This window comes from Bison bison, unplaced genomic scaffold, assembly GCF_000754665.1.
Source record: "Bison bison bison isolate TAMUID 2011002044 unplaced genomic scaffold, Bison_UMD1.0 scf7180017864460, whole genome shotgun sequence".
Taxonomy (NCBI): Eukaryota; Metazoa; Chordata; class Mammalia; order Artiodactyla; family Bovidae; genus Bison; species Bison bison.
In genome coordinates this window covers 6,633,405-6,646,308 of record NW_011495022.1, presented here as the reverse complement: position 1 = coordinate 6,646,308, position 12,904 = coordinate 6,633,405, and the positions used below count along the sequence as shown (strand labels likewise).

The 12,904-nt window shown below is 34.0% G+C and overlaps 1 protein-coding gene across 2 annotated transcripts in view; it reads right to left on the bottom strand.

The window, feature by feature from the left end:
* Window positions 1-12,904, bottom strand: part of OLA1 (Obg-like ATPase 1) — a 163,537-nt gene that overhangs the window by 39,864 nt on the left and 110,769 nt on the right. For both annotated transcript variants that reach the window (XM_010859813.1, XM_010859814.1), the window contains exons 5-6: window positions 6,930-7,010; window positions 6,523-6,620 (exon numbers count right to left, since the gene is read on the bottom strand). In XM_010859813.1, coding sequence (XP_010858115.1) covers window positions 6,523-6,620; window positions 6,930-7,010 — 179 coding nt within the window. The remainder of the gene's footprint in view (window positions 1-6,522; window positions 6,621-6,929; window positions 7,011-12,904) is intronic.

Here is a 12,904-nt window from a genome sequence, read left to right as displayed (position 1 = left end):
CAAAACTCCCATTTAATGAGTGTAGTTCACCTCAACTCATAGTTTTAGAAACAAAATCTGACTCAGCCATCCTTAATCTATGACACAGATTTTTAAGAATAACAACAGAACTTGCAGTATTCACCAAAGTAAGTCAGGTAGAGAGGCAGAGAAACGTTCTGTGTACATGAGAATCACTTGTGATCTGAGGAACATTAAATAGCTGTATGCCAAAGTTTGCCTTTTATTTCCTAGTTTATATATGTGTGTGTGTGTGTGTGTGTGCATGTATGGAGAATATATGTTTTAATTTCATAAGAGAATCCTAGAGAACACTTGTTTTTTTAAAGAGCTTTAGTCTCTTAAAGCTGGAAGAAAATTTATAAAACTTCTCCCTATTATTAATATATACAGTGAAATTCTTCAGCTACTTTAAAAAAGATGAGTCCTGACACATTTGATAAAGCTCATAAATCAATAGGTCAATGGATGGTGCTAATGAAAATAAAAACTGACTCTCCCGAAGTATCTTTCTCAAATTCAGTGAACAATCTTGTAAAGAGAAATTATTGTCTATAAACTGTACTGGGCAAAAAGGAAAATAGGCCAAGGGCAATTCCTACCATGTCTAATATGGTGGGTCAATAGCATTATATCCATATAAAAAGATGTGCTTTCTTCTATAATTACCTTTTTCAAATATGGCATCAGACGTGCGATTTGGTTTCATTATGACTATATGCTTTACAGTAATAATATCTCTTGACAGGACTATGAAACTGCTGAACAAGTAACCCAAAACAATTTAATGAAAACCAGGCAAGTTCATAAGTTTTATTACATACACATACATTTACAAATTCCAAAGGGCATTTCAAATAAAAGCACTCCTGAATGGCTAAAGGTCTTTTCCTTCCTACTTCTTTCAACCTTCCATGTTTTGTAATAAAAAGATTGTCTTGCTTTAGTATATTCTTTTCAACTCTCAAGATTTTGATCAGAGAAATTAAGAAACAGTCAATTCTACAAAATCCATTCACTAGAAATTATTTGAAATCCTAATTCATAGCACATATGATACTTTCAAAGCTTTATCATAATACAAATTAAAAAATAACTGATAATTATTCAGTAGCAAAAACAACAAAATATAAAACAGAAAGGGATCATAAGAAAATATTTTCTTTTTAGATTCATTTACAACTTACTTCAGTAAAATTAAGGCTATTTTTGTAGAGGATTTACCAATTTAATCAATCCCATACTGAAAAAAAGAATAGCTCAGTTTAGGCTTCCAGAATACCCTTGACCTGTCTTATCACCCTTTTCTATCTGGCAATGAAGAAAACAAGCAGTAGTCCTCATAAAGCAATCTCTAGTAAAAATTACAAATTATAGCTTTCCAAATTTAATTCAGCTAAAAAACTCCTCACATGTTAAATAGAAACTATAATCCCAAAGAAACACTATATGGATATTTCAGGGCTTTTACTTTGCCAGACTAGTGGATGATAAAGTGAAACATTTAAAAAAAATCTTATACTTGTGAATCTTGCTTTAGATACTAGGGTATATTCCTGAAAACTTTACACGAATTGAACCTAATTTTATATCTATTTGAGAAGCTTCCTGAACTAAAATGAATAATTTTTTAAGAATAATTAATCATTCCCATTTTATTTGTTTCAAGTAAATCAAATGTACAACAATGATTTTTTTTTCAAAGCAGTATATCTATGTTAAATTTCTAGCTTCAATGAATAATCTTGTCAGAAATTGAAGACTTTTTATGAGTTTTACAGAATACATCACAGCATTCCTGAAGTCCAAGAAAATGTTGTGTGAGGGTTATATTAACCTTCTAGAAATATAATTGCGGAAGTGGACTTTTGCTCATGTAAAGTATATAGCCTGAAAATAATGGAAACCAGTGAACAAATCCTCCTATAGTGGTGAATACTGCTCCTGTTGATACGACATAATGGAAATGTACATAATACGTATTGTGGAGAACAATGTTCAAGGATGAGTTAGGTAGAACAATTTCTGTCAGACCTCCTACTGAAAGTCAGAAAATAAAACCTAAGGCTCACAGTACGGCAGATGATCATTCAGTATTACCTCCATGGAGAGTTGATAAACAACTAAATATCTGTAGGAACAGCAATAATTATAGTAGCTGTGTAAAGTATGCTCATGTGTCAACATCCATACTTTTTGTGAATATATGATGAGCTTATCCAAGAAAGCCTAAGAAACCAATAGATACTACAGCTCAAACTATTCCTATATATCTGAAAGGGTTTTTTTTCCCTGAATAGCATGTAATATACATGAATATAGTTTTGTTTTATATTATATATACATGAAAAAAAAAAAAAAAACCTCGGCTTCCAATGTGGCTCTGATGGTAAAGAATCCACCTGTAATGTGGAAGACCTGGGTTTGATCCCTGGGTTGGCAAGATCCCTTGAAGGAGGGCATGGCAAGCCACGCCAGTATATGTCCATGTCCAGTACCCATGGACAGAGGAGCCTGGCAGGCTATATAGTCCAAGGGGTCGCAAAGAGTTGGACGTGACTGAGCGACTAAGCACACAAAAAATTATATGCAAAAATGTTCACACTCCCCTCTGTAAATAACTGCTGAGATGTAATACCTGTGATTCTTACATATAGTTCAAAAAGTCAAGAAAATATTGGGCTTATTCCATGATTCTCCCCTTGGCCAGGTACACACTGTATAGAATTGCCAAACTATGTTTAGTTGTTAGGTACAAATTTGTGGAAAACGAACAAAAACAGAAAAGCTGGGATAAGAAAGACTGAATCATAGAAAAATAAGAATTAATAAAACATTTTTCTATTCAAAATTCATTTAGTGAACTTGACAGATTGCCCTTCATTATATAATAGCTTAAAAGACTTTGCAAGTCCTGTCTACCTATCAAATCAATTTCAACAACTCAGATTAATTGATTTATGTAACATTAGAGAATAATGTTCAGTGACCACAAGCCCACCAGGGCATATGCAAATACATGTTTATAAATACACATAGGCACACAAGAAGTCTGAATGTCTTAAATTTTAGTTATACTTTCCAGTTGAATATAAATATGTAGTATAATAAACAATAAAATAAAATTATCCTTTATTAACAGTTTTAATGGAGAAGGCAATGGCACCCCACTCCAGTACTCTTGGAAAATCCCATGGACGGAGGAGCCTGGTAGGCTGCAGTCCATGGGGTCGCTAAGAGTCGGACGCGACTGAGCGACTTCACTTTCATGCATTGGAGAAGGAAATGGCAACCCACTCCAGTGTTCTTGCCTGGAGAACCCCTGTGGGCTGCCATCTATGGGGTCACACAGAGTCAGACACGACTGAAGCGACTTAGCAGCAGCAGCAGCAGCAACAGTTTTAAGAAGGATGGGGACAAGAGAACACAAAAATGAAACATAATAGAAAGCTATGTAGGTGCACAAAATTAGTTTGTTGTGCAGATTTCATAATTAGATAGCATATACTAACAGAGCAACAAACGTGCAAAGACTGAAATTTACTCTCCCTAATCAAGCAACTGTCTGGCAGGACTAATGTCCTAAACCTGCTTGACACCATGACTTAGCAGGCAATCTCAAATGAAAATTAATACTGCATGTAATAAATCTTAGTTATAAGTAACTGATCATGTTTAACATACGAAATCCTCAAGTGTTAAAAAATCACTGACATCTGTCAAAGACAACAATGACAACAACATAATAAAATGGCTGCATAGTTTCATTCATTCAAAGCATAATAATATATAATAATAATAATAATAAAGGTTTCTGTGGATTTCCCTTACAACATCTTGCTTACTGTCATCTGATTACAACTCACCTGTAACTAACCTAGCTGCCATGTTAGCTTTTCTTCAGGGGCTAGGTCTTAATCATAAATGAATGAAATGACTAATTCAACATTGATAAAACCAGTGATGTTTGGGGCCATTCTGGTGTTTACATCTTTCAAAAGGTCAATACACCTATTCAGTAGCACAACAGACTTATCTTTCAAAATGTTTACTTCTTTTCTAGGATTGAAAAATAACACATTAACAATTAAATTTAAAGTAAATTTTAGTAATTAAAATATAGTTTTAGTCTTCCTTTTGTGGCCAGAATCACACTTTTCCTCCTCTTTCCTGACCATTTAAAATAGTTTTCCAGATCTAAAAGACCCACAAAAATATTTATTACTGCTTCCTGCATTAGTTTTAATTTGCTACATTACATTACTTACTAACCTTAAAAAAAAACCCTTTTCTTCTGCTAAGGGAGCAGCTAATGCAAATGGAGCTGAGATATAAACATTACCAAAGAACAAGATGCTAACACAAATTTAAAGGATTTAGCAATTAAAATATATTTTAACTATTGACATCTGCTCGCAATGTTATAAGTGATGAAAACCTAGTGTTCATATCCTTCATAATAAAAATTTATGCTGCACTTTAATACAAAGGATGTGTTGCATAAACAGAGGATTTAAAGCTGTAGCAGAGTGGCTGAATGAAAGGAAAATGGCAATCTTTCTGGCTCCAGTAGATGCTATTCCCTATCACACAATGTTCCCCACTCATAAATACATGACAAATACTTCCTCAATCATTTTTTACGAGCAGGGATGCACAGGGGGTAGTCAATGGCTAGCTTGAGGGAAAATAGGAACAGCAGGCGGCAGAAACTGTACAGAAAATGGCTATGTGGTAAATTCTCTTCTGGAACATCACTCAGTTACTCAGTCTTTGATCTTTCAGCTACAATTACACTAACTTCCACAAGATCTGACCCCCCAACCCCCGACAACCTCCACCAAACACACATACTCCCCAAACCAGATCATTAGTTACACATAAAATTCAAAATTTGTTTTTATAAATAGGATCATCCATACCTCTACATTTTTATAAATTAAAATTTGCTATTTAGACAAGAGTTTACTTTCAATTGGCTATAACCATATCATCATCACAACTGGTCTCACAAAAAACATGGGGTGTCTGGCGACAGCTAAATCACAGACTGGCGTCTCCCAAGCAGTCTGTCTACCATTAGGGTCTGGGAAATGGTATTTACTATACAATTAGAGCCAGGGAGTTCTACCTGTAATCATCCAAATACAGGTGTGAGAAGCCCCTTTGGGCAAGGAAACTGACTCATCCCTTTTCATGTAAACTTTGGTGTCTGTATTGTTTCACCGAGCCTCAGGAAACCTTACCATTCGCACTACAATGAGATTTATTAACTGAAGTCAAATAATACATTTTAAAATTCCTTCCCAAAGGTACCAATTTTTAACATATTAATCATGAAATCTGTAAGAATTTTATTTAAGAAATAAGACAGAACTATTTATTTTAAAGTTAATTATCTATTGGAGGATACTGACCAGTCAGACCATGTCAGGTTCATGCTTTCTAGAACATTTCCAATAAAGAGGCCAAATTCAGTTTCCTATCAGGAACACAAACTGTCTTACAGTAATATCAAGAGGGCATTTTTAGTTGCAGTAATTTCACAGAATTTATTCTAATGATTTATTGGAGTTAACCATCTGACATTAATTATTGTTTTGGCTTCCAGTCTATGAATGTTTATTTTTCAGTTTAAAGCTTCTCACTCTTTGATATCATATGGAAATGAGAATTTTTAATGGAAAATTGAAACCATGTGCATCTAAGTACTTAATGAAGTACAGGGAAAAAAACGACAATATATTTTAGGAGAATTCAGATATTTTGCTTTGGATAGCTTTGGCTTGTAGGCTTAACAGCATAAAATACTGAGACTCCAGTGAGTACTATGCCAAATGTGTACATGCCCTTATACTACATGAACATATGATTTTTTGAAGCTACAAGTGAACAAAAAGGAAAACTTGTACATTTTGGTTACATGTCAAAAATGACAATCAATACATGAGTGCATCATTTTTACATTTGTATGTTTTAAACAAATACCTGATCTTTCTTTCCACCATACAGTATTTTTAATTAAAAAAAAATGTTTTTAAAGCATTCAATCTGGATTTTAAAACTTATGTCCAGCTATGATCCCAAGCATTTTATGTCCAGCTATGATCCCAAACATTTTATGTCCAGCTATGATCCCAAGTGTTTTAAAGTCATATAAAACATCAACAAAGTTAAAATATCGTAGATTAAAAAGTTTTATTGCTCTAACTACATTTATTCTCATTTTGCAAAGGAAAAAACATCAATGTCTATTCAATTTAAGTTTGATAATTAAATATGTATAATTCAATATTGCCTAATGTAATTCCTTTTTTCCCCCCCTTAAGTTCTCTCAATGTAAATCATTCGGAGACTCACCTCAAAATGTTAACAACAGGCAAAGCTTTCCCATCCATTTTAAAGTTTTTAATAATAAGGAGAAATGTATTAAAATCAAACATAGCAGTAAGTACATACGTGTGTGTTTGTATGTGTATAGATATGATATGTAAGGGTATATCTGGACGGAAAAAAACTTACCATTTGTTTTTCTTTCTAATGTAGTCTTTTTCGGAAAGATTAACCAAGTAGACCATTGGTTTTGAAGTCAGAAATAAGTGTTTATTCAATACTTCAATCTATAGTGGGAGACAGAAAAAGAATCCTTTTTAAAAGTTGAGTAAATAAAGTCATTGAAGAACTTGAAAGAAAATTATATTTAAACAATTAGCCATTTTTATTTTTATAGATTTTGTTTCTTAAAGATTAGTTGTCATGAAATATCAGAAGTAGAGAAAAAGAAAAACATAACAAGTTTGGGAATAAGAAATCATTGAGAGAAATAAAAGTTTTACTAGGCAGAATAATAAGTGAAAAATAATGACAACTTTAACTTGTTCTCTAAGAAATCAAAGGTAATAATAGATGGCATCATATTTATAACTTACCTCTTTGTCATTCCAATCATGATAGAATCGAACAGGTTTCTTTTGATCTATAACCCAGGATTTGACTTTGCACATTATGTCCTATATACAATTGGAAAAAAAGTAAATACAAGATGAATACTAAGCATTTAGATACTAAATATTAAAATTAAAAGTTTTCAAACCCTCAAAATAAAAACAAAGTCAACTTTTTTTAAGAAAAGAGAACTGAGTCACACAAATCATTTTCAATATCTCATTAAAAAACCAAACAGCAATGAAACTATGTGGCATTAACATTTTAACATATGAAATGTGGAATACTAGCAAAGTCAGTAATAACCTTTAAAATTTCAAGACAATTAAAACACACCAAAGTCTACAAGAGTTAATAACATTTCAATTCTATTGAGTGATGTTAATTGCAAGATAAACATGTTATTAATTAGGAAATGGGGGGATACTAGAGAAATACTGAATCATAATTTTTCCTTAAAAAGAAAAACAAAATAGATTAAATTGAGCCTATTATTGATGATCTAGCCTCCAAAATATTAAATCAGCTGACCAAAACCCTTTTTATTCTGAATTAATTTTTTGCCGACACCTTCTCCCTGCCCACTTCTCCTGTCCCTGGCTCCAAACCCCCAGCCTCCCACAACCTGCCAAAGCCTGCATTACACAATGGCAAGAGCCCTGCACTGGTGACCTCCAACCAGCTGCATTCACTTTCAGAACATCTCTCTCTGCTGGAAATCTAAAGGCCTTTTAGTTAGCAAGCTAGTGTGCATTCAGAAGGAGTAACTGCAGGAAGAGCCCAATGTGCTTTGTTTCTCTGGCCTTTCTTCACAGAAAGATTAATCATCTGTGAAATGGAAACGGCAAACAGCAAGTGACACAAACTGAACCCTTCAAGCCTTTCCTCATCAGTTTTGTGGTTCTGAATCTAAAAGCTGCGTGTGGCAAGGTTCTCCTTACAGGCAGGTGTTAATAAAAGGCTCTTGGGTCTGAAAGGTCAAACTTAGCCCTTCCAGAAGAAGTGCGTTTGAGAGTCATCTGTTTTTTGTTGTTGTTGTTAAAGGTAACTTATGAGTATGTTTAAATATGCATTTCTCAAGTTTTATTGTAATATACAATTATTAGTAATAGAGGTCTTAGATTTTCATTGATATATGTTACTTTATCATAAATCAGTGAGTCTTCTATAAATATCTACTTATTAAATTACCTCAATATTTAGTATACCTTCCTTCCAAATCTTGCTGTTACCAACAGGAAAAATAAGGCAAAAGCTCTATATCCTTAGATCCTGATTTGAAACCCTCCAGGAAAAAGACTTCCCACAGACTTTAACAAGGAAGGGGCAAGCTAAAAACTTTTAATGAAATCTAACATGTTCTGCTTAAGAATAATCACTTTTACTCTTCTATAACTGAATTTCACTCATAAATGTTTAAAAGTGGCTAATGTAACACCATTTCCTACAAGGAGAAGATCAAAGTGCTATATTACAAATGCATTATGATTAAAAAAGCCCTGTGCAGCCTTGCTATTAACTGTTCTTTAAACCCTAAAAGGCTTCCCATAGATCTCACTTGGCACTGCGTATACAACCTTTGACAAGTAATGTAGACCATTTTTATTCATTGCCTAAAATTGTAGGCAATTATGTGCGTCACACTGGCCACCTGCAAATTCTGAATGCCTGCTCCAGTTGTCAGTGCAAAAAACTAATGTCGGAGGGGATTAATCTAGGGGGAGAGAGTCCTCTTTAATGGCTCCAGCAGGTGAAATGGCCCAGCTGGTTACTATGATGAGTGGCCAGAACAGCTTATGTAGAGACACGCAACAAGATTATACAAAAGAAGGAGAAAACAGTGGTACCATCTTATATTTGGCTATATTAGTTGTTTTTTTTTTTCAATTAAAAAAAGGAGAAGAAAACAGACAAAGGAAAGCCAAACCAAAAATAAGGAAGGAAATTAAATCTTAATCATATAAAAAGTGTAAAATACTTTTGAAACCATAAATATTTTTATGAATCCAAAGGGTCTCAATAAATGCTGATTGCTAGTGAAGGAATTTCAGAATTTCGCTTGCATTTTGAATTAACTGGATCATGACTTCAGACATAGAGATCTTATCATGAAATCTTTTCACACTAGTTTTTTTCCTCCTTCTCACTAACATATTATATTTAAATAAGGAGCACTCACAGTTTAGATAAAGAAAATTAACTCATAATTTAAGTTCTAAAGCAGTATATTCGCTAAAGCCATGTTCAAATCTTCTTAGAAAAATTTATAGAGTATAACCAAGTTTTTAAACAGTTGAATGTAAAAATACTTTAAGATTTAAAATATTTATTTTAAACTCAACACTCTCTTAAATATCCCCACAAAAGATTTAACAGCCAAGAAAAGACACCTTAGATTGCTAAGATGTCAGTTTTACTTAAGACAAATCAAAAATAGATTGCTCTCAGATGAGATTATCTTATGTAAATGATCATTACATGATATAGTACCAAACTGCATAGTTCTTACAGTAAAAATTAATTTTTAGTTTTAGCAAAATTAAAGATGCTATGTTCCTTATCTGACAAACTTCTGATCAAATGAAAGAAAACACTTGGACTTCTGTGCATAAAATATTTAATGGATTGACTGAATTTTTTCTTATGCTTGAATATATACACAGATATAGTAATAATTATGTTTAGAACAATATTCCTTTAATTGAATGCAGTTAACTGAAAAAGTAATCTATAAGAATACATACTTAACCTACTTTTAACAAATTAGACCACAATAAAAACATTAAATAAAAAAACTAATGCTTGATGCATCAGAAGTTACTTTATAATTTTGTATTTCTTTAGTTAACATCGTTAAATGGAAATACAGATGTAGGAAGAGGGCAGTTCTGATAACCTTAACAAATTCCTCATTTTCAAAATAAATTCTGTACATGATGAAGATTATGCAAAAATTCCTAGTCATTTGAATTTTTTTGGTTATATGGCAAAAACATGAGTATACTAACTTGAGGTAACCATTTAATGCTTAAATGCAGGAATAAATCCTAGATCCACCACTCACCCGTCTATAACCTATTACTTCATTGATAAATTGCAGATAAAGATGCTATCTACCTTCTGGGGGTTGTTATAAAGTTCAAAATGCATATAAGGTGTTTAGTATATGTCTTGGCAGAGTAAGTTCTCAAGAAATGTGAGTTGTCATTGCTATTACGATTATTGAAAAATACTAATGATCTACAAAATGGCAATACAGTCTCTTGGGTACTCCTTTAAAGCAAACATCTTCTCCAACTGGAATAATTGCTCATTAGTCCTTTTTTTAAATATCTGATGATTACCAATAATACTGGCTTTCTTAGTGAAATATCAATTCAGGGTTCTAGTCTTAACATTCTATAAGGACTAGCTTTTGCTGAACTACGCTTTAACTACCAAAAAAACAATCCAAATTCACCTTAAACATTTTGCTGTTCTGCCCTGACTCTTCTTATTAACAACAGCCTCATATTTACACTTCAGAAATGTTCTATGTTCTTGGTGTAGTTTATTACTGTCATTGTTAATAGCAGTTGTAATATATTTAGTCTCGGAAAGGACATGTGACTTGCCTAAATTCTGATTGCCAGTAAGGGGCAGACCTGAGATTCAGATTCAGGTCTAAGTGACTCAAAAATTCACTTTCTGTCCAACCACCCTGGCTTGTTGTCTTCCTTAGAAGTGGATATGTTAGTCACTCAGTCTCGTCCGACTCTTGTGACCCCATGTATTGCAGCCCGCCAGGCTCCTCTGTCCATGGTATTCTCTGTAATTACTCCTTGGTTAGCCTAGGCATTCCAAAGCTGTTATTCAATGTCCTCATCCTCATTTCAGTGTCATCAGGAAAATTCAACATTCTTACTAGTTGGTTACAATATCTGATTGTCAATCCATGTACCACAAAAATAGTATTTTCTTTGCAGACACTACCATAACCTATGGACAGAGGAGCCTGGCAGGCTATAGTCCATGGGGTCGCAAAGAGTCGGACATGACTTAGCAACTGAACACCATAACCAAGTTATGTTATATAACCCATAACTAGATTTTTCCAACTACTTGACTTTTCTATTTTGTATTCTTTAGTTCCCAAAGCAGAAATTATTAGTTCATGATCCATAAATGGAATTCAGGAATTTCCTGATATCCTGAAATTGTATTAAAGTTCTATGTTTATGTACCTTTGAAGGATAACGGCACACATCTTCCAAATGCTTTTAAAAAGGATTCACAATCCAAAAATCCAAGAACCATGGTTATGAGTGACTCCATGGCAATGTTCCAAGGCCCCAACAACAGTCAATGAAGTACATGTTCTAGGTTCATGGACTCCCAGATTTGCAGTCCGAGACACTGACCTAAAACTTGCTTCAGCCAGACTCTGCACTCAAAATTCATCTATTCTTATCAAAACCATCCTGATTAAAATTCTAGCCCCTATAAAGTTTATCTAACACAATTACAGTTAAAATCATAATAGGGTTGTTGGAGAACATTACAAATTAAATATATCATTATTCTAGAAAATGAACTGCTTTAGAGTTAAGTTTTGGGCTTCCCTGGTGGCTCAGATGGTAAAGAATCCACCTGTAATGTGGGAGACCTGGGTTTGATCCCTAGGTTCTGAAGATCCCCTGGAGGAGGGCATGGCAACCCACTCCAGTTTTCTTGCCTGGAGAATCCCAAGGACAGAGGAGCCTGGCAGGCTACAGTCCATGGGATCGCAAAGAGTTGGAATGACTGAGCGACTAAGCACAGCACAGAGAAAAATAAGTATTAAAAGTTAGTTTTACTATATATTTAAATAAATCATAAAGCTACAATAATTAGAACAGTTTGATACTAGCACAAAAAGAGAGGTAAAGATTAAAAACAACCTAAAACATATTAATTGGAGATTTATTAACAAATTATGGGATATTTATAGAACAGTTTTCATGCAAGGAAAAATGTTCAAAATACACTGCTAAGTTTAAAAAAAAAAGCAGATTCAGAACAAAGGAAAGAAATTAAGAATATGGATATTACTGTCAAACAGATTTGGGCTCAAGTCTTGGCTCTGCCACTTTCTAGCTGTGTAACTTTGGGACAGCTATTGAACCTGAACCTGTTTGTTTCTGTAAAATTGGGATAGTAATGCCAATTCAACATACGATGATTATGAGGATTAAATGAGAAAATGAATGTAAAGGTCAGGCGTGCCCATGGGCCTCTGATATGCGAATACCCCATCTGCCTACCCAGCCCCCATGACCTGTTGGACGGCAGATCCTCACAAAGCATGTGTGTCTGTGTATGTATGTGTGTGAGTGAGAGCTCCTGAGGTGGGGGAAGGTCTGGACTTCATGGAGCAGAACTGACTCAGGACAGAGAAAGGGGCCAGAGGTCAGCATAGCCGGGAGGACCCCAACTTACAAGCACGCAGTAAACATTCCAGAGATATTAAGTGTTATTATTTATGGCAAAACGGCATAATGTGATTCAATTTGTGGTTCTGAAACTATATATAATACATATAAATAAATGTACTCATAAAATGAAACTGGATAGATGTCTTATCAAACTGGTAGCAACAGAAATCTGGAAGATTGGATTCCAGAGAGATTTTCCTTTTCTGTCTTCTTTTTAAAAACTACAATGATATTTTATTTATTTTTAACCAATAAATGCTATCTTTAAAACTGGGGGAAAAAAAAAAGGTATATTTACAGGGTGAAGGGGAAGGGAGGACTTGATCTATTCTCTGCTCACCCTCTGTAAGCCTCAAATTTGATGGCTAACTAGATAGCTTTGGGGAGAAGGCAATGGCACCCCACTCCAGTACTCTTGCCTGGAAAATCCCATGGATGGAGGAGCCTGGTAGGCTGCAGTCCATGGGGTCGCTAAGAGTTGGACATGACTGAGCGACTTCACTTTC